This window comes from Gopherus flavomarginatus, chromosome 8 (genome assembly GCF_025201925.1).
Source record: "Gopherus flavomarginatus isolate rGopFla2 chromosome 8, rGopFla2.mat.asm, whole genome shotgun sequence".
Taxonomy (NCBI): domain Eukaryota; kingdom Metazoa; phylum Chordata; order Testudines; family Testudinidae; genus Gopherus; species Gopherus flavomarginatus.
Genome location: NC_066624.1, coordinates 82144161 through 82170251, shown reverse-complemented (window position 1 = coordinate 82170251; position 26091 = coordinate 82144161). Strand labels below are relative to the sequence as shown.

Below are 26091 nucleotides of genomic sequence, written 5' to 3'. Positions count from 1 at the left end.
CTTCGGCGGCGGGTCCCAAAATGGAAGGGCCCCCCACCACCGAATTACAGCCAAAGACCCAGCTGCACTTCGGTGGCGGGTCCCGCTTTGGTGGGAATTCAGCGGCGAGGGGTCTTTCCACCCTGGAGCAAAAGGACCCCCCGCTGGCAAAGACCGGGAGCAGAGGAAGCTCCGGGAGCCCAGGCCCCACGAGAGTTTTCCAGGGCCCCCGGAGCGAGTGAAGGACCCTGCTCCAGGGGCCCAAAAAAACTCTCGGGGGGCCCCTATGGGGCCCTGGACGAATTGCCCCACTTGCCTCCCCCGGGCAGCCCTGCTTTTAGGGCTAACCCAGGTTGATCCTGGGAATCTCTGCTTTTGTTTTCCTAGCTCTAGCCCTGTGCAAGTCCAAACAGTCCAAAAACTAGAGTAGGAAATGCGCAGTGATGTAACCCATTTGGTTATTAGTTTCTTTACTGAAACGGAAGATCTCTGTTCAAAATCTAACTTCAATTTTCCCATGACACTGAGATTAAATTGAAATAAACCATGCCAAATATGTTAAGGATTTAGCTTGTACTAACAAATGCAAGGCTGTTTAGAGTTAACATTTGCCACCGTGTCTTCAAGCCACCCTTTTATGCCTACATTTATCTTACATATCAAGTTTACTGCAATACCAGGAATGAGTAAAAGATGGAATGGCAGCCTCAACCCTAAATGTCTTTGCTTTTCTCAGTTTAAATTAGATTTATGCAGATACATTATTGTATCATCATAAAGGTAGAATTATGCACTAACTCCTACTACTGTTAATAGGAATTTACAGCATTACATATCATAGAGATAAACGTTGGGTAATGAGACAAATCCTGAATTCTGTACTTACGCATTAACTTCACTGAGAGTTTTGCCTAAGAACTCAGTAAAACTTGAATCAGAAACTCAAGATTTGACCCAGTAATATCACTCTGCTCTCATATAATACTTTTAAGGATGTTCCAGCATTTTACAAACATTAAGATTCAAAAAACTTTGTGAGATAGGTTTAAAATATTATACCCATTTACAGATGGGCATAGTAAACTATACAATGCAGCCCAGCCCTGCACAGCTAGTGCCAGAACAGAAAATAGACTCTGAAGCAGTAATGGCAGCCCCAAGTGTTCAAAACCATGATTCAGCCTCTATGACCCTCTGCAAATCATAAGATTTGCTTAAAGAATCATGAGATTTTTTAAAATAATAAATGCTGGATTCTACTTGCCTTCTGTTTTCTGAGACTTGACATTACACTTAGATCATATTATCAATCTTTTGTCCACTATCACACAATCTGGAAAGTTAGTTTGTTTGTTTGTTTTTTACAACAAACAAACTGAGATTCTTACATAACACCACAACTCTTGGAGCTGAGGTTTCTAGCGAAACACCAAATATTGTGAAACTCTTGATAAAATCATGAGAGTTGGCAACACTGGAAAAATCTTGACTTATCATCTGCTGTCCTACCCAGTAGACCAGTGTTTCCCAAACTTGGGACGCCGCTTGTGTAGGGAAAGCCCCTCGCAGGGAGGGCTGGTTTCTTTACCTGCTGCGTCCGCAGGTCCGGCAGATCACAGCTCCCACTGGCTGCAGTTCGCTGCTCCAGGCCAATGGGAGCTTCTGGAAGCAGCAGCTAGTATGTCCCTCGGCCTGAGCCGCTTCCAGCAGCTCCTATTGGCCTGGAGCAGCAAACCACATACAGTGGGAGCCGCGATCAGCCGGACCTGCGGACACGGCAAGTAAACAAACTGGCCCGGCCCGCTAGGGGCTTTCCCTACACAAGCAACACTGCAGTTTGGGAAACACTGCAGTAGACCATACTTCATCTTTAAATATCCAATAACTATTCAATTAAAACATTAGCCTACCTCAGTCAAATATCATCTTCACCCCAACACATATATATAATAAGAGGAGGAAAGTAATCAGAAAGGGAATAAAAGAAATTAAAACTAAACACTAACACCTTCCCAATGATATCTAATAGTTGCTTGCCCAGTAAGTGTTTATCATAATATATTTCACAATCAATGTTTGTTGCTGCTACCAGTAAATTACAATTACACACCTTTAATGCTGTATAGATCATCTTTCCAGAGCTTCTTACTGGAATGTGAAATCCAGTAAACTACTGCAATTTACTTAATGGATCTGTCTACAAAAGTTTTTCTGTAATTAAAAAATCACATTTCTTTAATGCCTTTTGCCAGCCAATAATCCCTTTTCCCCACATTCTCATGCCTCTATTTGCTCTAGATTCAGTGCTGTTTAAGAGGTAGAACAGATTGTACCAAGTCAATGTTTTTCACTGAAGAATCTAGGCTTCCATACCAGTCATACCTTGACAAAATGATTTGTCCTTTAAGACAAGATCATTATGATCCATTTTCCCTCTCTTTGGGGTATAACAATGCTAATGTGGTTAGCACTAGACATCTTAAAATCCTATGAACAAAACTATCAGTGAACAAGTAGCCTGATAGGCAGTGGGTGGTCTAAGCTTGGTTTAGCTGTCATCAATCTCCAGGAAACCATATGTCTCTCTCTCAACATGCCCGATCTCTGCTAGTCTCTGAAGTAGGAGTCCTTAGGTCGCTACAACCACTAGAAATCCTGCCAACAGCCATGGGGCTAGCCAATATAAGGAGCTTGTTTTAAGGTCACCCCAGAAGTTAATTATGTAATGATCATTAAGTATAGTAGTACAAAATGTACAAAGGTCTCCATCCATCAGTACATCTAACATATACATGTATGGAAATTCAATTTATTGCAATTATTGTTAACACACAGTTCCAAGTGAATTCACATTCTTATTAATTATCAGATGGAAAATGGCCTTCTGTTATCCTGCTAATTCCTGTCCAGCTCAACATGGTTCAAAAGATTACTAACAGATTAGACTGATCAGATACTACACTATCAGCAAGCCAGGATTTTTCATCATGGAAAATTCATTGGGATGTTTTTCATTATGGAAGTCTCTTCTTCCCCATCATTTGACCAATCTGCAAGTGACAGTTAGTGGAAATGGCAGTACTTTAAATCCATATGTCTTCTGCAGATTTGACAGATTGAGAAATGTTATCTATTATTCAGTTTATGGCCTTCAGAAGATACATATTTGTTAAATTTGGGTTGATAAATAGTGTTTGGTAATGAAGAAGAAGAGAAATTTTATTGCTCAAAGCCCCAGAAGCCAGTTTGTTTGGAACACAAATTAAGTTCACTTACTGATACTGTACCACATAATCAAACAAATAAATTTACTCCCAGTAAAAGATTACAAACTTAGTGTTGCCAGATCTGATGATTTTATTGTGAGTCTCATCTTATTTAATGTTTTTCCTCAAAGCCCCAACTCCACATGATTAGGTGAGAATCTCAGCTTTAATTTTTGTAAACAGTAAGTTTCTAGCCACCATGGATATAGAGAAAAACTTGAAAATGTGGCCCAAGCTAACCATAAATCTCAGAAAACAGAAGATGATTCCCAAATTGTTCATTTTAAAAAACTCCCAAAATCTTATAATTTTAAGCAAAACATACGTTTTTACGTGGCCTGACTTGTGTTTTTTTAATAGATAGGATTTGGAAATACTGCAGATTGGCATTCCTCAATATTTATCAACAGAGCACGTATAACAAAGGCAGCAGTAGGGGAAACATCCTCCCCATGAGGCCAGAAGCTCCTAGCCGCTGCAAGGAGGAAGTCTATAGCAGGAGGAATGAGTGGTATTGCATTCTGGTCAATCCCTAGGGCTACTGGACACTGAACTCTTTGCCACTTCTACAGTGAGGAGAACAGCAAATATTAAGAGGAAACTCCATGAGCGTAAGCTCGGTGAATATCCTGTTCTTTATGTGTGTGTAGCATAGGAGGTTACCTGTGAGGGGGCAACATATGGTTAATGAGCTAATGTGGGGGAAAGAGCTCAGTTGGTGGCAGACCAACAAGAAGAGCAGATCTCCAGTCCTTAGCTCCTGAAGCAAGGCCTGGGTAAAGGCAAAGACTCCTCAGCCAACCACTGCCAGGTAACCTCTCCCGATGGAGGGAAGGACGGAAAGAAAGGAGGGAAGGAGGACCTGTTATGAATCCACTTATGGTGGAGACTATGAGGTAGTGTCAACACTGAAGCACTACAGTGTTACAGCTGCAGCTGGGCCCCTGTAGCGTTTTAAGTACAGACATAACATTAATCTCACACCATGTTTAAAATTCATCTTTTTCACTGTTAAGCTTACATTGGGAATCCGTTCCCTTTGTGATATTTTTTTTCTTCCTCACTAGGAGATAAATTTTTAAAAAACTGAGTTCCTATTTAAGCCAGTATAAGTTAATCTGAAAATCCAGCCATATGTGCCACAATGGAAGCTACTAGGCACTGAGCAGTTTGAAAATCTGGTCCCAGTTATTGGTGGTGACAACTTGAAAACCTGGTTCCATTGGTTTGCTATTTATAGAGGTGCCTATGCAGGCTGAGTTGGGGGTGGGGTGGGGTTTTTTTGTGCTGAAGCATTCTAGAGAGGGTGAACACAGGTAAAGAATTTCAAAATTTTACAAACAGAACAAAGTAACATTTTGGCCCTCCCAATCTTGACAGTGCCCCATTATTTCTCCTTAGGGTTGCCAACTTTGGTTGAATGAATTACGGGAGGTTTCATCACATGACATTATCTTTAATTAAAGATTAATATTTAATTCCTGGAGACTCCAGGACAATCCTGGAGCCAGGCTGGCAACCCTATTTCTCCTTGATATATGAGTGTGTGTATATATGTATATTATTCCTGTGCTAACTTGATGTGGGAAGTACAGGCTCTTTTATCAATGGCTGAAAGGTTGACTGGTTTCACTGAAAAGTGTATATTTTACTGAAATCTTATCTTAATCTTCCTCATTGGATCACAGCAAAAAACATTCAGCTCAAGGATACATTATAATAGCCATGCAAAATCAGGATGAAAATTTACCAGCCTCAGACTCGCAAAATCATCCATCCTTACTGTCACAATGAAAACATCTATTTTTTTTAATACACCTGTGGCAAATCAATGAGCAGAATTTTACATGGCTGCATTAGAGAGATTATTTTCTGTTTTCCAGCAGTGGAAGAACACTAATCTCACAGAACTGTGTTGATCAGGACATACAAACTTAAAACGCAGTCTGAAAATTTTTAAAGACATTATTTGATATTTAAAGGTTTCATCATCAGTCTTCCTGCACCATCAGATGCATAAGGTCTACTAAAGGTTTACTCTAAATTAATGACTTAGAATTCCACAATGTGAAGAAAGAGGTGCCTTTAACTTCACCTTACCAATTATAGAACACTGTACTTATTATAGCTCAAATCCAGTAAGCCTGTAAGTCAGATCACTCATACTTTACATTTTGACTTTTTACTCAGCTAAACTTGGATTCTGAGTATTCTGGATATCAACATAAATTTATAATATCCTTGTTTAAAAATAGGCTTTTAAAATGCTTAAGAATGAAATACCCTGTATGTGACAGTTTGTGCAGATTCATACTCTGAATATAATGCTACAATATTCCCCAAGTTTGCAAGACATAACAGTACTAATTGTAGCCTTTCCAACTTGCTGTGATACCTTTTTGCTTTTTAGTTAATTGTATTAGCATTTCTAACATTGCAATATAAATCAATCAGTCAAGCGTGTCCCAAATTAAACTGGAATGTTTCAACCAAGCACCACAAATTTTCTATGACAGCTCTTACACATTTTGTAGCACTTGAAGAAGCAAAGTTCCATACATGCAGTAAAGCTCAGTTGTATACAAAGGGTTCCTCTTGCTGATAAAATAATAAAAGTATGCTTCTCATTATCATCCTGTTGACAACTCAACTCCCCTACAAGGGCAAGACATAGTTCTCAGAGAGAGGACTTCGAGGTAAGAAATTTATTCCACTTTCAGTTTTATTTCATTGTATTTACAGAAGTGTAAATTTTAGACATTTACTTTACAACAATCTGATCCCACTCCCACTAAAGTCAGTGAAAGCATTGCCATTGACTTGAATGGGTGCTGGATCAGACTCTTATAGAGTACTTTTCAACTGAAGATATCAAAACACTTTACATAAATGAGCATTACTATCACCAAAAATGTACAGATGGGGAAACTGAGCCACAGAAGGTTAATGATTTATCCAAAATTACATTGCTTGTTAATGACAGAGCCATGAAAAAAATTAGATCCCCTGATTCCCAAATCTCTGCTCTGGAAATTAGAAAATTATTATATTATTAAATTAGTTGATAGGACATCTTAAAGTTATATGTTTATTTTTAAAATAGAGAGGAGACCATAGTTTTAAACTTCTCTGCAATGTTTGTGAACTACTTACAATATTACTGCTATCTATTATCAAACTAAAACATATGCTTACCTTTTATATGTTCACTTCAAATCACTGTAGGCCAGATTTTGCCACCCTTACTATATATCTTACTCTGATGAGTAGTCCCACTGAAAACAGAATCTGGCTATAAAGTTCTGGTGCAACATATGTTGACAGAGTAGACCAACAACGATGTAGATCAATCCCATTAAGTGTAATACCTTGATCTTAATTCATTTGCTTACTAAAAAACACAGTGGCCACTTATACAGGGAATAAGCTATAAGACACAGTAGTGTGTTTCATAGGTAAATCACCATCAAAAATATTTATTGGAGGGAATTCTATGATGCAACACAAATCTGTACATTTATTTCTAAGCCATTTTCACTAATATCATCTCAAAGCACAGAAACTGTGAGGCTGTCAAGTACAATCTTATTAAAAAGGAAATTGACAGGTGACAATCATCTAGTGGCAGCATATTTGATTGCCACTTGTGGGACTGGCTGTCCTGGATTTTGATCTCAGTTACTCTCTGAGCCCACGTCCAGACTAACCCGCGGCATCGGCGGGTTAAAATCGATTGCTCGGGGATCGATATATCGCGTCTAGTCTGGACGCGATGTATCGATCCCCGAGCGCGCTTACATCGATTCCGGAACTCCATCAACCCGAACGGAGTTCCGGAATCGACACGGAGAGCCGCGGACATCGATGCCGCGCCGTCTGGATGGGTGAGTACCTCGATTTTAGAAATTCGACTTCAGCTACGTTATTCACGTAGCTGAAGTTGCATATCTAAAATCGATTTTAATACCCTAGTCTGGACGTGGCCTTAGGCTGGCCTGGCAGATAGTGGTAGCTCTGTGTGAATCACAGAGGTTGTAACCTCTTGTGTCGCTCTCAAGTTGCCCTCACCGGCCTTTCTTCAGAGTAGCTTTGATGGATTTAGGAAACAGCCGTGTTCAGCCCTCCCTAGCCAAGTTGAGCATATTATAGACAAATGCTTTGTCTTCAGTCTGAGTTGCCTATATCATACTTTAATGGCAAGTTTTAGCCTGCAGAAAAATGTTGCAGCTAAATTTTAAACGTCATTATAGGTTTTAAAGAACAGGTTAGACAAACAGGGATGATCTAGATATACTTGATCCTGCTTTAGCACAAAGGGCTGGACTAAATGTCCTCTCAAGATCCTTTTCAGTCCTACATTTTTATGATTCTGTGATTATGCTTTGATGCAGGAACCATAATGGTCCTTTCTGACCTTAATATCTATTAATTCTCTAAGTATCCTATGCTGAAGGGTAAACACATTTAACTCATGGGCATTGTCTACAATAGACTAGCTTCCCGAAAATGTCCTGCTGTTCCTCCTACCAATGGAGAGGCACTGCTGGTGGCAACATTAGAAAGTTTTAGGGGACAAAGTCAAGTGTGGCCACTGCCATGGAGTCTTTCCTCAACTCAGTGCAGACCAAACATAGCTCAGATTAGTTCTGTTGCTCTCCTTTGCACTTTTATCAATATCCGGATATACATTTTAGCTAGATGACCAATACATGTAATATAATTTTTGCCAACAGTCTGTGCTAGATGTGAAAGAGGATGCCAGGAACATTTTTTTATTAATATTTAATAATATATGAACTTCAAGTCACTCTGCAACCTGTTGAAGCGCTCCTTGCTGGAGTCAAGGTTCACGGTGTAAAGCTTCATGAGCCATGGAAGCAAGAGGTAGGCTGGGTCTCCCAGGACCACAATTGGGATTTCCACATCCTCAGCTGGAATCTTCTGGTCTGGAAAGAAAGTTCCTGCTTGCAGCTTTCTATACAGGCTGGTGTTTCTTAAGATGCATGCGTCATGAATCTTCCCTGACCACTCCACGATGATGTTGATGAAAAAAATGACCCCAGTGATCCATTAGCACTTGCAATACCATAGAAAAGTAGCTCTTTCTGTTGATGTACTCTCTCACAAGGTGGTCTGGGGCCAAAATGGGGCCATTTATTACAACACCTACAGCTTCTAGTGAAATGCCAATTATACTACCAATGAAACTACTGAACCTAGCTTTCAGAGACAAAGTTAATGGGAAGTGTAATGATGAAAATACCAAACAAATATGAGTATTGTTGGGAATTTGATAGGCAAACTATAGCACACAACATTAAAGCTCCATATCCATTCAAGTTAAAGTATGGATTCAGAAGCTGAAAGACAAGAAAAACTAAACAACGTCAAAACTTTTAGTCATGGGAAAATTTAATTATGGATGGAAAGTCGCATGTCCAAACATGAATTTAGATTTATTTTATAAACTTCAGAGTAAAAAAGAGATGTTAGTATTAAAAATGAAGTGTATCAGTATATAGATGAAAAGTTGAGTCAGTTTTATCTAATATAGACAGATGGGTCCGAAAAAGAAAAAGCAGAAAAAGTATAGCATATTGCAAGGGTAGGCAACCTATGGCACGGGTGCCGAAGACGGCACACAAGCTGATTTTCAGTGGCACTCACACTGCCTGGGTCCTAGCCACTGGTTTGAGGGGCTCTGCATTTTAATTTAATTTTAAATGAAGCTTCTTAAACATTTTTAAAATCTTATTTACTTTACATATAACAATAGTTTAGTTATATATTATAGACGTAGAGAAAGAGCCCTTCTAAAAACATTAAAATGTATGACTGGCACACGAAACCTTAAATTAGAGTGAATAAATGAAGACTCGGCACACCACTTCTGAAAGGTTGCCCTGGCATATTGCATACCAAAATTTTGACTTAGTACATATAAAAGAATATCCAATTTTGTAGCTGTTATGACAGCCAAACTAGCAGTAATTATGCAAGACTAAACTGGATCTTGGAAGTGTATGCACAGCAGTGGAAGTCATTTTTTTCTTAAATTAAATTTCAGGCCTTATAGTGATTAAAAGGGTGTCTCAGTATGGAGTAATGATTTAATCAATGAAATTATATTTCTAATAACAGAGTTAGTGCAGCTGGGGATATGTGTAGCATTAGCTGGGATCTCAGTGAAATAGCAGACAAAGCAGGTATAAATACTGTAAGAAATTTAAAGATTGACACAGAAATGCCCTTGAGTAAATAGAAATTCAGAAGCCTAATACAGAAAAATTTAAAACAGGAACACAAAAAATGTGGATTAAAAAAAAAAGTTCATTTTTTTAAATTGTACCCTAGAGTTGAAGATAACATAATTCAGGGCCTGAGTAGGAAAAATGAACTGTGTTTGTTTAGAGTACTAACTGGCCATTGTGGCATGAACAAAAATCTCTTTTGAATAAATAGACACAAAGATGGACTATATACCAGGGGAAAGCTCAGGGTTCAAAGAGGAACTAGAAGGTCTCAGAAAGATAGCAAGTCAAAAAATGTGAACCTGTTAAGAAAATTAAAACATGCAGGATAACATCTGTAAACCATCTCAGTGGGAGGGGGGAGGGGATATTTCGCAGTGTAATGAGGCTTTCACCAGCTGTACACTCGGCGGGGTGGGAGGGGAAAAATCAGTCACTCAAATGATAATTATGAGAAAGGAATCTGCCAAGAAAACCCAGAAATCATTTTTCCTCACAAAGAAAAATCATACATTTTAAGTAGAATTTAGAGTAGTAGTTTAATTGCACTGGGCCAGATTTGGATTGCAAAGAAGAAACTAAGGCAGAATTTGGCTAGCAATGTGTACCGTTGTACTGAATAAGCATGGTTTTATTTAGAGCATTTATTAACCCTGAATGGATTTTTTCTGTTAAATCTGTTTAGAAAAGGAAGACTTGTGCTTTTGGCTAACATTGGAGCAATCCACAATTACCTTTACTGCTACAAACAGTAACACATAGGGTGTGATTCTTATGAAAATAACTTAGTACTATGCAGCTGCCTAGTGACACATAATACAGATCAAAGTCCCTACTAACTCTTTGAAATCTACTTATCAAAAACAACTCAATCCTACAACTCATACTGTGACAAATCCTTTAAATTAGCATTCAAGTAAATAAAATCTTCCTGATCATATAAGGCCTGTAAATCAGCTTTTATCTCATTGCAGAGGTGTTACCAGAGGGTGGCTCATAAATGCAGACTGAAATTTACCAATGACTATAATAGGAGGAAAAGGTTCGCTAATTTTAAATGAATTAATACTCTAACTTTGGTACCTGAGCAGATTGCTTTGGCTAATACCTATCACTGATAAGGGAACAAGCAAAAGAGAACACCAGAAGAAAGATGATAATCACCTCCCCACCAACACATACACATTTCTTTTCCTTTATAAATAATTTATCCCTGAGGTTTAGTGATGCTGTAAGTGAATCTACTGTAATCTCACTAATGAGCTGTTACAATGCATCATCTTTATTCCTTTTAGAAACATCTAACTAGAATAATTCAGAGTCTAAAAAAAAAACCAGGAACTCATTCACTATTTTATATTTAGTAATATGAAAAGCAAACATACTATAATAAGGCAATTTCTGGTACATGGGTGTCTACACGCATTCTGATTAAATGGTAAACATTCAAAAGGTCAGTATAATCTAATGGGTCAAGAAACCAAAGCTTAAATCATGTAACTAGCAATTATATCACACATGTATGGGAGAGCTGAAGAGGAGTCCCCTTTACTAAATGTTTGATTCTGCTGCCCTTCCTCTCCCCTACCCCTTTTTAACATAAATAGCTCCAAAAAAGTCAACATGGTCTCCCAGTAAAATTTGACATGGAAGACTACGAAGACTTGTCGTCATCATATAGCCTTCAAAGGTGTTGTCTTTTACATTAATAACCAGAACTCCTTATTTATATAATTCCATCTGACTAACATTAGTTATTTTTAAATGTCCTTTTCCATACCATAATAAGTGATGAGCATTAGTCAAGTGCTTGAACTTCAAGGCTGAAATGGATTGGTGTTATCATTATGACATTCTACAGGACATGGTTTACAAACCTCTCCAAATCCTCTATACCCAAAAGTCATGGTGTTGGCTTGACTAGATTTCTTTTTTTAGTACTGCATGTAGAATGCATTGCTTCCTAGTAGTTAGTCAGGATATGGGCTCCTTAGCTACTGTGATTATTGGGGCAGGAAGTTATATGGGGCCATGATGCCCAGGTTCCAGCAATAATCAGGGCCTGGGGGCCCACCTCCACCAATGTTTGGGGCAAGGTCTCTCTCCCGGCCCTGCCTGACGCCCCACCCCTCACCTCCCCCGAATGTCCTCTGGCCCCCACTTGATGCCCCCATGCACCTCCCCGGAGCATCCCTGCCTCTCCCCTGCAGCTCCACCCTGACTCCGCTCTTCTGGCTCCCGGCATCAACTGCTGCTGCAGGGTCCTAGTGCCCCCCATCTGCTAGTGCCAGGGCAGACTGTCCTGCTCCTGCCCTTCTGCCTTGGAGTCCCTTCCTTTTTCCTCCCCCTGCTCATAGTCACTGCTCCTGCCCAACACTGGGCAAAGGGCAGCCCCATCCCCTACCCCCAATGAGGCTACAGTGAGGGGCAGCAGCAGAGGAGGAGGCGCATATGTGATGGCAGCTCCCCCCGCATCCTGGCACCCACCAGAGGGGAGGCGAAGGGGATTTCTGGACCTGAGAGAGGCCCTAGGAACATGTGCAGTGACAGTGGTGCAGGATGAGTGTGCTGCGAGGGGTAAGGGGTGGGGCTTCTACCCCAGAGCTCACTGCTGCCAGCAGGGAAAGGGCTGAGAGGAGTCCTGCTTTCTGGCCCCAGCCCCGGGGCAGCCCGCCTGCACCCCAAACTCATTCCCAGCCATTCCCCACCCCAGAGCCCGCATCCCCAGCCAGACCCCTAGCCCCCCTGCACCCCAACCCTGTGCCCTAGCACTGAGCCTCTCTAACACCCCAAACCCTTCATCCCCGGCCCGAGAGCCCTCACCCCCACCCCCTTTTGCCCTAACCCTGAGCCCTTCCCACACCCCAAACCCCCCATCCCCAGACACACCCCACAGCCCTCACCACTGCACCCCCTCCCTCCGCACCCCTCCTACCCCCAAATTCCCTCCCAGAGCCTGCACCCCTTACCACTACTGCACACACCGCCCCCGCCCCAGCCCAGAGCCCACACCCAAACTCCATCCCAGAGCCTGCATCTCTACCCCCTTCTCACATACCCTCTCCTGCCCCCAAACTCCCTCCCAGAGCCTGCATCCCTCACCCCCTCCTGCACTCCCACTCCTTGCCCCAGCCCAGAGCCTACACCCAAACTCCATCTCAGAGCCTTAGGCAGGTGGGGGGAGGAGTTTGGAGAGGCTGGTTCTGGGCACCACCAAAATTTCTACAAACCTGCCACCTCTGGTGATTATTCTATTTGCTGGAATCCAATCCTATTACAGGTATCATCCAGTGCCATTTCGTTGATCAGTTTTAGATCCAATGACTATTTGGTTTCTCACAGCAACAATTACTCCCAAGAATGTGAAGAATTTCTGCCTTAAGTATTCCACATGTCTTTCTGAGTGCTATGAAAATATTCTCTTTAATTAGTCCTTGGTATAAAAAGGCAGGCTCTAGATGCTATTGGTATGTTATATGGGTGCTAAGCATAAGGATATGTGTGCAAACTTTTATATGAAATGAAATCTGTTCCATCCACACAAAGCCCATGTATTTTTTACTTTATGCTGATTGAATGCAGAAGTTCTGGGAACATAAAATCCACCCTTTCAATTCAATTAATTGTAAAAACCATGTATGATTTGTTGATTTAAGGGCATTTACTTTGCATATTTTGACATCCAATGTTGACAGTTTATGAAACTCTAACTTTTTAAATCTCAGTATCTACTGTTATTTAATAATTTTCCAGACCTACCTCCATAATCTCCAGCAACTGTGATTATCCATCAGAATTACATATATGAAAAATAAAAATATAAATAGGCTTGGCAGAATTCAATTTTTATAGCACCAAAAATGTGTTAGATGCTTTACAAACATGCAATCCCAACCCCAACCCCAAATAACTTACTAATTATGCAGTTACACATATGCTTAAATTTACACCATGAGTAAACCCATTAAAATCAGTGGGACTTCTCATCTAAGTTAAATTAAGCTAAAGCATAAGTGTTTTCAAGATCAGGGCTTATATATATAACATATAGATCTAAAACAAAAGAGACACAAGAAACATTTTTACTTGTTTGTGTATTATATTTTCTTTACTTGCTCTATCGTAACAGATTTTGTCATATAGTTGAATTTCTACGCATTTGCTTTTTAGTGGCCAGTTAGTTTTCAGTCCTTACCTAATGTTTTATTTTTAAATCTTTTCTTCTAATCAATTTTTATTTATCTCTTATTTTATTTTCAGTAATCAAACTAATATTACAATTACTGTATTCATTTTAAGGACTAGGTTTTACTTTCATTTTAACTTGTGCCATTCCTTTCTAGTTTTATGATGTACAGTAAAACAATAAAATCTACAAGGCAATCCTCCATTCTGTCAGATAGGTTAGTGCAAACATTCATGACCATATATGGAAATAAACCTTCAGGTAAACACATAGGCTGTCAGGTGTACTTGTAGCCCCATAAATTATAATCAGAACCTTGCTCTCACATAAAATTGGTATCTATAAGGCCCAGGTATTCATTCCACCAACCTGACTGCCCTTCTCTGAGCAGGTCTGATCATCATGCCATCCTTCAGTGGGTCAACATTTCCTAGTGCACCAAATGCTAGCACAGCAGCTGCACTGTGCATTGGTTTATGATGGAGCGTACCAGGGATTCTGTGCCTCCTGCCAAAGACCTGACTGCCTTAGTATACCCTGCCCTTGGAAGTGGCCCTTTAAGAAGAGAAGGGCAGTGAATTTGGCCCTTCAGGGTTTGCCTTGGGTCAGCTACTGGAAGAACAAGAACTACTTAGTCCTCATGCATCTAGAAGGACTAAGAGCAGTCAGAGGCCAGCCAGGGCCCATCAGGCCAGATAAAAAAGGCTGGCTGCTTCTATTAAAGGTCAATTCTGTGTCAAGTCATGCCTGGTCAGAGACTAATTCGGACTGTACTTTTTGCTTAGGTCAATGAGAGACTTATGATTTATTCTGTGGAAAGTAAGGCTTAGGTGGCTCATCCTGAGTTAGACATTAACTGGGCTCCTGAAAATTAGGCAAGCTTATTCCTCAAGATGCCCCTGGCTCAGGTGAGTCGGTGATGTGATTGTGACCCAGGGACCTATTTGTACCAACTGGGAGAGGGCTCAGAGGTGCATAAATGTTATAGGGATGCCCTCTGCCTCGTGTCTACACACTAGTCTGCCAAGGAATGTCATGTAAGGCCTCTAATGAAGTCTGCATCACACTGGTCATGATAATAATTGTGAGATGTATGTGCAGATAGTGTGTAAGAAGATATGTATATACACATTGTAAATTAAGGCCTTGTAGTTAAAGGGAGATCAGTCATGTCTTGAGACAAACTTCTCCAGACAGTAGGTGGGAGACACATATTTCCTTATCTAACAATTATGTTTCTTACAATAGAAGTCTATTAACATACTAAATCAAACGCTAATTAGGAGCTTGCAAGGACTTCAAAAGAAAATGAGAAAGTCAGCAAAGGGAGATAGAAGAAGTGATCCTTCTCAAAAAAAAAAAAGTTATGAGCAACTTATTGTCTGTCTGGTCTTTGCTAATGGATACTGAAACAGGGATGGTTCTGGGTTTTGTTGGGCTCTGTAAAATATAAGACATATGGAGCCTCTAGAAGATTTATATAGCCCACATAGTACGTTGGGATTTGAGTATGGGGCAAGTCAAGGTTTCTTGCCATTAGGGGAATATTGAAGAATTTTAGCAATAGAGCAGGGCAGGCACAGGGAGATTTGGCAATAAGATTACATCATTTTAAAGGAAATAGCAGGGGGAGCCTGGACAAATGGGAGAAACTTAGGCTCCCACAATTAGTTGTTCCTATATCAGGGGACTTGGTTGTGGTGGACTGTTAGGTAAAGCCATTTCATAGAAGAGGCACTCACAGAAAAAGCAGGAGTATCACATACTGACATAATTGGCATATGATAGTAGCTGGCCCTGTCTTAAAATGAAATTATATATAATCCTGAATTTATAACACAGTGAAATGTTATAGAAATATATGTCATAAATGTATTATTGTGATTTCACTGCTGGACTAGGAGGCTTGTAAGGAAAAATACTGATTTAAGCACTTCTGTGTCCTAGTGGTGCTCTTATGTACCCTATTGCCTAATAAAATTGTGTTATACACCCTCTCTGGGCTTGTGACAGGAACTAAAAAAATGCTAATACTCTACCCACATTGGTCCTACAGTCCCAAAATAGCTAGATGTTTTTCCTAAAATTACCAGCAATTAAACAGTTAATAATGTTGACATTTGAACTGCCATTGTGTACAAAGTTAATACAAATAATGTAGTTCACATTTTTTTCTATTATTTTTCCTTAGTTGCAGACTCAGGAAAACAGTGCTGCATCAGTTCACATTCGGAAGGTTATCTTCACAACCCTAAGGGCTGCACAATTGTTTTTTAAATTAAAGGTTAAATTCTGCAGAAATGTATATGCCTACCAGAAAATTGCAAATTGGATCTCTGGTTTAATCTGATCTCTGGTCTTTTCATTCCATAATTCAGTGCCACATGGCAGGCACCAGGCAAAGCTTAGGGCTGCTGACTGCACATTGGGAATGACTCTCAAAGGGGTTGGTATATACAGTATGTTCAACTAGCAGCAAATACTGCAATAAATAATTAAAAAAATAAAGATTAAACATAACTGTGTGTTTGAAAGTCTCCTGAAATATCCCATTTCCTTCCTATCATATCAAATAGGGCTTTGATTTTGAAAGGGTAGATCAAGCAGACATATTTAAATTTAGCTGTATATATTACATATCATGGGGGGGAAAGTGTGACCAATTATGACTGAAAAGTGAACTCCCAACAACTTCCTGAAGAGCATTCATTTAAAATTATTCAGATATTGCGACAAGGGCACATCCATTTCATTTCTTTGTCTCTTTTACATGCAACATTCAAGCTTCAGAGCTGGGAAACTAGCACCAGAAACAGAAACCACAAGAGGATTTTATTTCAGCATGTGCTTACACGCATCACCATAAACAATACAAGCAAGAGGTTTATATGATTGAAAACAAATACAATAAAGACACTATCTCCCAATTAGGAAAGAAAAATCAAAACTACAATTCCCCCTTGCCTAGTCTCCTTGCTATTAATATCTACATTTAGACTCACACACTGAGAAAACTCGTTCTTTGTTTCCATATCCTGCAGACTGACTATGTAGGGCAATATATGATTCAAAAGAGCTCATATCCTATTCACTCTATTAAAATATACCTTTAATTTGGTGTGTGGTGTGAGCAAGCATGTTGTCAAGGTGAGATCTGATAGGTCTAGTTCCTCATGATCAACTTTCTGCAAGTGCCTTTTGGGGGATTTTATTCTGTTTTTCATATTTTATGTGTTAAAGTCTGTTTAGAATGATTAAAATGTAAATTTAAAAATAAATGAATGTTTCGAAATATATTGAATATAACCCTCCCAATGAGAGCAGCAGCTGGCTGGCTAGAATGCACTGTAAAAAGCGTAAAGTTGTGCCAGAGATACGGGAACCACATTAAATACATCTCAGCAAAGCCAAGGAACCTCCGCCCTCCAAAAGGTGACTGGAGGGCACATTTAATACAAGAGCCCCTTTACCTGCTGCTGATCTTGTCTCAGTTCCTCCTCCTGCTCCAGCTCCAGCTCCGGCGTCTGTCCCAACCGCGGCTAAAATACTTGCTGCGAACTAGAAGACACCGGCTACTAGCTACTGGGAGCCACCGAACATCCGCTGGACAGGCAGCTGCTGAGGCCAATCGCACTGCGTCCCTGGAGTGGCGCTCGGCTCCGAGTGGCGAGCTCCCTCCAGAGGGCTGGCCAGGACTGAGTGGCACTACCAAGGTGTCCGTGTCCAGTGTCTTCATTAGATAGTCTGTGGCCGAAGGAATTACAATGATGGGGGTACCAAGGATCCCTGCCCTTGAGGAGTAAGATGGAGAGGGAAACCAGGGGCCCTGCCCTTGCTGGGTAATTGTGAGGTAACTAGGAGGGTGGCATGTTTCTTAGCGCAGGGGCGTCACGGGGCAACAGAATTCACTGCTTTAAAACCCTCTTGAAAAAGAGGTATTAACACGGGATGATGCCGGGCAGAGTCCACGGCCCCCATTCCGGGCAGGGAGGCGGAGCGGGCTGCCTGCCTCCCCAATAAGAGCCCCGGTTTTGCGTATCCTTGCTCCGGTATAGTGAAGAATAGCGAGATGAGACAACAAAAATAATCGTGGGCCAGGGCGTCCCATGCTAGTCAGCTCGCACTAAGGTTCAGCGACCCCTTAAATCTGGTATCTCGGCTACTACTCTGTTGCCCACACGCCTAAAGCCAACCTTGAATCTGAGAACTTTTCCTCCCCCGAAGAGGACGGGCGCCAGGGTTTCTCGCGCCCTAGGCGTACGGCCATTTCGCCGCCCCCGCGCTGATCCCGCGGCTCCGGTGGAGCTGGAGCTGCCGCAGGCATGCCTCCGGGAGGTGCACCGGAGCCGCGGGAGCAGCCGACCATCCCCAGGCATGACTGCGGCACGGCAACTCCACTGCAGGCGCCTGCCCTCCCCGAACATGCCGCCCCTTCAATAATCCTAGCGCCCTGGTAGCGCCGGCCCTAGCCCCCGAAAGGAATCTCCCGGGGAGCTCCTCAGACTTGCGCTGTGCTGAGAGTCTGCTGGTGACTTGAAGGAACTTTCTCTGCATAATTATCCACGAGACCTAATTTTAGAGCCAAGTTTACCTCAGACCTCTTTCATTACTAGACACCAATGGGGAAAAATAGCTCACGAAGCAGAAAAATGTTGTTGATGATTACAAAGTATGACTTCCATCTCATGAGGAACTTCCTGCATTCCTATTTTTCTTGTGATCTTTTTCCCTCTCTCTTTTTGTTTTACACACGTGATCCCTGAAAAGTTAATAGGTTGTTGGCAGTGACAAATCTCTCGAGGGTAATTAAAAACCTGGGACTGAAAGAAACTGCTTGAGTTTTAAATCAGGTGAATAAATACATAGTACTTGTAAATCTATTATCTGGATTGAATGGCTTCAAATGTTGTCTGTACAATATTGCGGTGAGTGAAAAAGATTGCCACTGCATTCCGTCTATTTGAGACAGAGAAATTGGGGCGCTGGCATCCCCATAGCAATAAAAGCCATTAAAGTCCCTGCATACTTGCCCGTATGCTGATTTGTGCAATTGGGGTGAACTGCCTAGAGAATGTGTTATTTCTGCATTTTCACTTTTAAATCCCGAATGTACAACTCCTGCAGTCAGCGCACTGCTGATCTGCAGTGAATTATCAGCGGTAGATTAATTATGTATTTGTTAAAAAGTGTTTCCTCTCCAGCCCTCAAAGTCTGTGCTGTAATACATTCATCACTGTCTCTCTCATGAATTGCTTTTAGCTGAGACAAAGCTGCGCGCGCGCGGCGCGTCAGAGCAACAGACCAGCAAGGAGAACGCGTTTGCTCTACGGCTTGCTAGGAACTGACTGAGGCGTTTTGAGCCCAGCCGGGCACCGTCCAGAGCTCTTTCTCCCGCTTCAGCTTGCAGCGCGAGTGGCGGCGTTTCCCAGCCAGAGAGGCTGTTGCAGCAATGGCCGAGCAGGGGCTGGAGCTGGCGTCTATGATCCCAGCCCTCAGGGAGCTGGGCAGGTAGGTCTGCAGCGACCCCGCACAGACACCGCCTTTCCTCGGGCCCTTCAGAGCCTGCTGCGCCTGTTGAAGCTCCGCTAAGTCCCGTGGAAACCCACTCAGCAAACGCTGGGTTGTCAGCGCTGGTCCCCAGATGAGCATTGTAGCAGAGCCGTAGCATGATTTCCTTATGTGCCGTGGCAGCTGGGTCCCCAAGCTGTGATGATGATTTACATGCGGCCCTATTAAAAACAACTAGAAATAACACTTCAAATATTATTTGAAAGAAATATTGCAAAAAATCCCTCATCATGATGGTTGAACTCCTAGGACAGTCGTCTCTGACCTCATCTACTCTCCATCTGTTCTAAAATCTATGAAGCCCTTTTTAGTGTTTGAACCTCTTACAGTCTCTCTGCTGCTGTTTTATTATTAACTTTGTCTTTGTGTTATTTAACTCTGCAAAGCTTTCTAGACCACTTGTTTGTTTATAGGTTTATCTACGATGCTTACTCACTGCAATATCTTAGCGCCTCAGACATGCTAATGATTTATCCTCACAACAGTGCTATGATGTAGGAAAGTATTAGTACCATTATACAGAGAGGTTGTTCTAAGTCACGTGACAAGACTATGGGAAAGCCAGGAATAGAAACCAGATTTTCTGCATCCCAGTGCAGTACCTGACAATCCTGCTTCTCTCATACATAGTATAACCTTTTCTGATTTTAAAGACTTTTAGAAGGAACCAATGCTAAATCTGAAATTCAGTGTATAATATTGAATTGCTCAGACATCTTAAATAACTGATTTTTTTTTTTACTTTAAGATGAAAAAGTATTCAGGTGGTAACATACATTTTATAACTAGCTTTATTTTTAATTTCAGTGCCAATCCAGAGGAATATAATACTGTTGTGCAGAAGCCAAGACAAATTCTCTGCCAGTTCATTGACAGAATACTTACAGATGTAGATGTTGGTAAGTAAAGCAGGTTTTTAGTGGCATATCCCTTTCTTTCAAATACAGTGGAACCATGCTAATCTGCATTTTGTACATTCTCATAAAAAACTTGGTACTTTCTTCCTCTCACTTCAACACACATTTAGTAACAAAACAGGGTCTTATGTTGTCTTGATTTAATTATTTTTAATAAAATACATAACAAAGTACTTACTAGTATAATATAAATTAGTATATTTAAACCTAAACTATAATTGTAAGAATAAATAAACAGCTATTATGATGCATTAAATATGAAGGCTTCTGCATCGTAAAATGTACTTTTGAGGTTCAGATCCTGAAAACCCTTACTTGCTGATAAGGAGGGCCCTACCAAATTCATGGTCCATTCTGGTCAATTTCACAGCCAGAGGGTTTGAAAATTGGTCAGTTTCACAATTTCAGATGTTGTGACTGTGGGGGTCCTGACCCAAAATGGGATTGTGGGGGGATGGGGTTTGCAAAGTTGGTGTGTGTGTGTGGGGGGGGGGGGTAGGCAGTCCTAAGATTGCCACCCTCACTTCTGTGCTGCCTAGGCAGCAGTCTCTGAGCTTCTTGCAGTTACAGGAGGTTCCCGGAGGGGGAAGTGGGTAGGATCTCCCCCATGCTGCTAGGAGTACCCCAGCTGGGGGCTTCTAGCTGCTAGTCCAAGCCAGTGACAGATTAAGGTAGGGGCCCCTGACCAATTTGGGAGCCCCCCCCCCTAGAAAAATGGGTGCCCCCAAAGAAGCCCTGGGGCAGAACCCCCAACTGGGTCACCCTGAGCCCCAGCAGGAGCCCTGGGGGAAGGAGCCCCGAGCACTAGCTGCAGGGCTGAAGCCTCGAGCCAGGCTGCCCTGAGCTGTGGCTAGGGGGCAGAGGCCCCAAGCCCAGGCTGCCCCGAGCTCTGGTTGGAGTGGCAGGGGGCAGAAGCCCAGAGCTTCTAGGGGAGGTGGAAGCCCTGAGCCCTGGCTGGCATGCAGGAGAGGGGCAGAGCTGCCAGGGGAGGAAGCTTGGTGCCCAGAGCTGCAGCAGGAGTTGTGAGGTGAGGGTGCAGAACCCCAGAGATCAGGCTGCCTTGGCTGCCGCCACCAGGAGCAGAAGCCCCCAGCCCAGCAAGAGCCACTGGGGGAGGAATCCCTGAGCTTGTCGCTCGGTGCTGCAGCAGGAGCCATGCAAGGGTGGAGGGCACAGAAGCCTGGAGCCCAACTCTTGGGTTGCTGCAATGCAGGAGTGAGGGTGTACCACCCTCATTTCTGCATTGTCTTTGGAGGTGCGTGTGATCTCCCCACCAAGAACAGCCATGCAGGGGAAGGGCAACTCCTGTCCCTCCCCAGCATGTCTGGGCTATCAGCTAGGAGCCCTGGGCTTCCATCATCAAGGGAGAGCAGATTTCATTGGGAAGGGATGATTTCACGGTCCATGACATGTTTTTCACTGCTGTGAAATTGGTAGGGCCCTATTCACATAAAAAGGATTTGCAGGATTAGTTCTTATGTCAGTATTTGTAGTTAATTTTTTAATTTTAGAATGCTGTTCTAATAAATATTAATACTTGTTAATTCATAGTGGAGCTCTTAGTTGTCAGTGTGAATTAACAAAGCTCTGCTGTTTCTAGAATACATTCATCCTGTATTTGTATAACAACTTTGCTGCAGATATATGAATAGATATTTCAGGGACATGATATTATCCAGTAGATTAGATATGGCTCTTTGCTTAATGAACTGGTAATGTAAGTAATACGCACGTATATGACATACACTATGATGTGTTTGTTATTTCTTGAGACACATGAGGTGATTGAGATCTTCTGTCTCACTGTTTTTCTACTAAAAAAAAATCTGCTTTGAATGTTGCTTCTGAATACATGGACATTATCACATAAATCCTCTGGTAACTTAATTGCTATCTGATCCTGTGAATTTTGTATAAATAACTTCTCCTTGGTCTTGTTCTGTAAACCATGAGGATTTAGAAAAAGCTGAGATGGTGTAGTTAGAGGTTTTTGGTTGGTTGTGCAAGCTAACTGGGATAATCCAGGATTTCTTAATTATTTCATTGAATGTATTGGATTCAACAGGTTGTGGGGGTGGTGAGAGGGGTCTTACATTTCTTCCAGCCTTAAAATAATTTTTACTGTATTTTCTGCTTGTGTTTCTCTAACTTCCATCAAGTTTGGGTTGGGAAAAACAGCAAGTCTTACTGTTTGCCATTTTCTACTGGTTGTATATACAAGTGGTATTAAAAGAATTGCTTTTTAATACATGTTGATAGTACCCATATGAGTAATTAAGGCAAATATATTTTTATAATTGAATTCTTCATATATATTAATGTGACATACAGCAGAATACAGTATCTACAGTTGAGTATGTATATTGTGAACATGTAATAATGAAATATTCTCCTGATTTGTAGCCATACAAAACCCATATTGTGTTGCACTACAGTAGTTCCCATAATGGAAATGTTTCTTTCCTTGAGGTTTGAAGTTACTAAGGTGCTGTAGCAATGGGAATATTTATTTTCTTTTCAGTTGCTTTGGAACTTGTCAAGAAAACTGATTCTCAGCCAAGTTCTGTGATGCTCCTTGATTTTATTCAACACATCATGAAATCTTCACCCCTTATGTTTGTAAATGTGAGTGAAAATCACCAGGAAACTGAGTGCAGTTGCATTGGTGAGTTTTCTGAAACATTTTTGCTTAATTTAAGCACTGAAAATAACCTATTACATTTCCATATTATGCCCAGCAGATTAAACAAATATCTGTGTCCCCATTTTTGCTCTCTTTCATGTGCTTGTTTTGCATGTTGTGAATTAAATGAGTATTTGATGGCCTGTTTTAAATGTATGATGCATTAGATTTCTGTACGTGTGGATTGCATAATACATCTCTAAGGATAGAGTCGTATCCTCTGGTTCATCTTGGAGATATCCTGAAGATGTGGTAATTTCTTGGGTTTTGACAAGCATGCTAAGAGGTGGCATGCCAAAGAGACAGAAGAAGGATCTGCAGCGGTTAGGAGCGTATATTGAGACAGGTGTCCCGACCCAAAATCAGTTCCTCTGGGATTCACTTCCTCTTCTTGAATCCTTCTCAATGAACGTCCCATTCCTGGAAGAAGCAATATGGAGGCAGTGTGTGGTTGCAACAGAGGCTAAGGGATGGAAATTTTCTTACATGAAATCAAGAATAGCTCTGTGCTGAAGAGTGGGCTAATTGCTGAAAACTGGCGGGCAGTGAGGGTAATGAGGTTAGCTATTTGCCTAAGAGGAAACAGGAAAGACTTAGGGTATGTCTACACTACGAAATTAGGTTGAATTTATAGAAGTTGATTTTTTTAGAAATCGATTTTATACAATCAATTGTGTGTATGTCCCCACTCAAGACCATTAACTTGGCGGAGTGTGTCCACAATACCAAGGCTAGCGTTGACTTCCGGAGCATTGCACTGTAGTAGCTATCCCACAGTTCCCACAGTCTCTGCCGCCCACTGGAATTCTGGGTTGAGCTCCCAATGCCTGTTGGGTCAAAAACATTGTCGTGGCTGGTTCTGGGTACATGTCGTCAGGCCCCCCTCCCTCCCTTCCTCCGTGAAACCAACGGCAGACAATCATTTCGAGCCTTATTTCCTGGGTTACCCGTGCAGGCGCCATACCACGGCAAGCATGGAGCCCACTCAGCTGACAAAGTGGGTATTCACCCATGAAAGCTTATGCTCCAATACATCTGTTAGTCTATAAGGTGCCAAAGCTTATACTCCAATACATTTGTTAGTCTATAAGGTGCCACAGGACTCTTTGTTGCTTTCTAATAAAGTAATTGTTGCTTCACATTCATATATTCTTTATTAATTCATCACATACATAGGGGGATAACTGCCAAGTTATCCCTGGAGGGGTGAGGGAGAAGGGAAGCACCGGGTGGAGTGGGGAAAGAGGGAAGGACAAGGTCACACTGCACTTTAAAACTTACTGAATTCCAGCTTTCTGTTGCTTGGGCAGTCCTCTGGGCTGGAGTGGTTGGGTGCCCGGAGGCCCCCCCACCATGTTCTTGGGCATCTGGGTGAGGAGGCTATCTAGCTTGGGAAGAAGGGCAGGTGGTTACACAGGGTCTGTAGTGGCGGTCTGTGCTCATGCTGCTTTTTCTGAACCTCAGCCATATGCCGGAGCATATCAGTTTGTTCCTTCAGTAGCCTCAGCATTGCCTCTTGCCTTCTGTCACCAACCTGATGCCACCTACTATCTTCAGCCCGTCACCTGTCCTTGTGTTCATATTGTGCTTTCCTGGACTCTGACATTGTCTGCCTCCATGCATTCTGCTGGGCTCTTTCTGTGTGGGAGAACTGCATGAGCTCAGAGAACATTTCATCGCAAGTGCGTTTTTTTTTTTTACCTTTCACACTAGCCTCTGAAGAAGAAGATAGTGTGAGCGTTGAAACATTTGCAGCTGGTGGAGGGAAAAAAAAGAGAGTGGTAGTTAGAAAGACACAGTTTAGAGAACAATGAGTAGACTCTATTTAAAATGGGTTGGCAATTCAAAAGGAAGGGCTGCAGTTTTCAGGTTAACATGCAGCACAAACCCAACTGACAGCCCCCCTCCCTCCACTGCCCACCCACACACCCACTTCTCTGGGATGATCACTTCATCCCTCCTCTCACTGCGTAGCTAACAGTGGGGAACATTTCTGTTCAGCCACAGGCAAACAGCCCAGCAGGAACGCGCACCTCTGAATGTCCCCTTAACGAAATCACCCTGTTTCAACCAGGTGACCATGAATGATATCACTTTCCTGAGGATAACGCAGAGAGATAAAGAATGGATGTTGCTTATATGCCAGCAAACACCGAGACCATACGCTGCCATGCTTTTGTTATGCAATGTTTCCAGACTACGTGCTACTGGCCTGGCGTGGTAAAGTGTCCTACCATGGAGAATGGAATAAGGCTGCCCTCCCCAGAAACCTTTTTCAAAGGCTTTGGGAGTACATCCAGGAGAGCTTCATGGAGATGTCCCTGGATGATTTCCACTCCATCCCCAGACAAGTTAACAGACTTTTCCAGTAGCTGTACTGGCCGCGAATGCCAGGGCAAATTAATCATTAAACACTCTTGCTTTTAAACCATGTAAAATATTTACAAAGGTGCACTCACCAGAGGTCCCTTCTCCACCTGGGGGGTCCAGGAGGTAGACTTGGGTTGGTTTAGGGGGGTACTGACTCCAGGTCCAGGGTGAGAAACAGTTCCTGGCTGTCGGGGAAAATGGTTTCTTTGCTTGCTCGCTGTGACTGTCTTCAGTCTCATCCTCCTCATCTTTCTCATCCCCAAAACCTGCATTCCTGCTGCGTGCTACGCCATTGACGGAGTCAAAGCACAGGTGTGGGATAGTTGTAGGAGCACCTCTTAGAATGGCATGCATTCATCATAGAAGCAGCATGTCGGTGGCTCTGACCCGGAGCGGCCGTTTCCCTCTCTGGTGTTTTGGCAGGCTTGCCTCAGCTCCTTAAGTTTCACGTGGCACTACTGCAGGTCCCTGTTATAGCCTCTGTCCTTCATGCCCTTGGAGATTTTTTCAAGTGTTTGGGTATTTCGTATTTTGGAATGGAGTTCTGATAGCACAGATTCGATTCCCCATACAGCAATCAGATCCCGTAGCTTCCGTTCAGTCCATGCTGGCGCTCTTTTGCAATTCTGGGACTCCATCATGGTCACCTTTGCTGATGAGATCTGCACTCACCTGCATATTGCCACTCTGGCCAAACAAGAAATGAGATTCAAAAGTTTTTGGGGCTTTTCCTGTCTACCTGGCCAGTGCATCTGAGTTGAGAGCACTGTCCAGAGTGGTCACAGTGGAGCACTATGGGATAGCTCCCGGAGGCCAAGACCGTCGAATTGCGACCACACTACCCCAAATTCAACCCGGCAAGGTTGATTTC

General features: G+C 42.2%; 2 protein-coding genes across 7 annotated transcripts in view; one reads left to right on the top strand and one right to left on the bottom strand.

Annotated features, from left to right (window-relative positions):
- The window catches only part of PLS1 (plastin 1), an 87063-nt gene extending 69669 nt beyond the window's left edge, over positions 1 to 17394 (bottom strand). The window contains exon 1 of the mRNA XM_050965940.1: positions 17153 to 17394. The gene's annotated coding sequence lies outside the window, so the exon portion shown is untranslated. The remainder of the gene's footprint in view (positions 1 to 17152) is intronic.
- A 1652-nt stretch (positions 17395 to 19046) lies between these two features.
- Positions 19047 to 26091, top strand: part of ATR (ATR serine/threonine kinase) — a 72693-nt gene continuing 65648 nt past the window's right edge. For 4 of the 6 annotated variants that reach the window (XM_050965767.1, XM_050965765.1, XM_050965768.1 and 1 more), the window contains exons 1-3: positions 19048 to 19190; positions 20058 to 20149; positions 22689 to 22832. In XM_050965767.1, the coding sequence (XP_050821724.1) occupies positions 19132 to 19190; positions 20058 to 20149; positions 22689 to 22832 (295 nt within the window). In that variant the 5' untranslated portion in view covers positions 19048 to 19131. Of the gene's footprint in view, positions 19191 to 20057; positions 20150 to 22688; positions 22833 to 26091 lie in introns of all 6 variants that reach the window. The other 2 variants (XM_050965770.1, XM_050965769.1) reach the window with 2 other exon arrangements.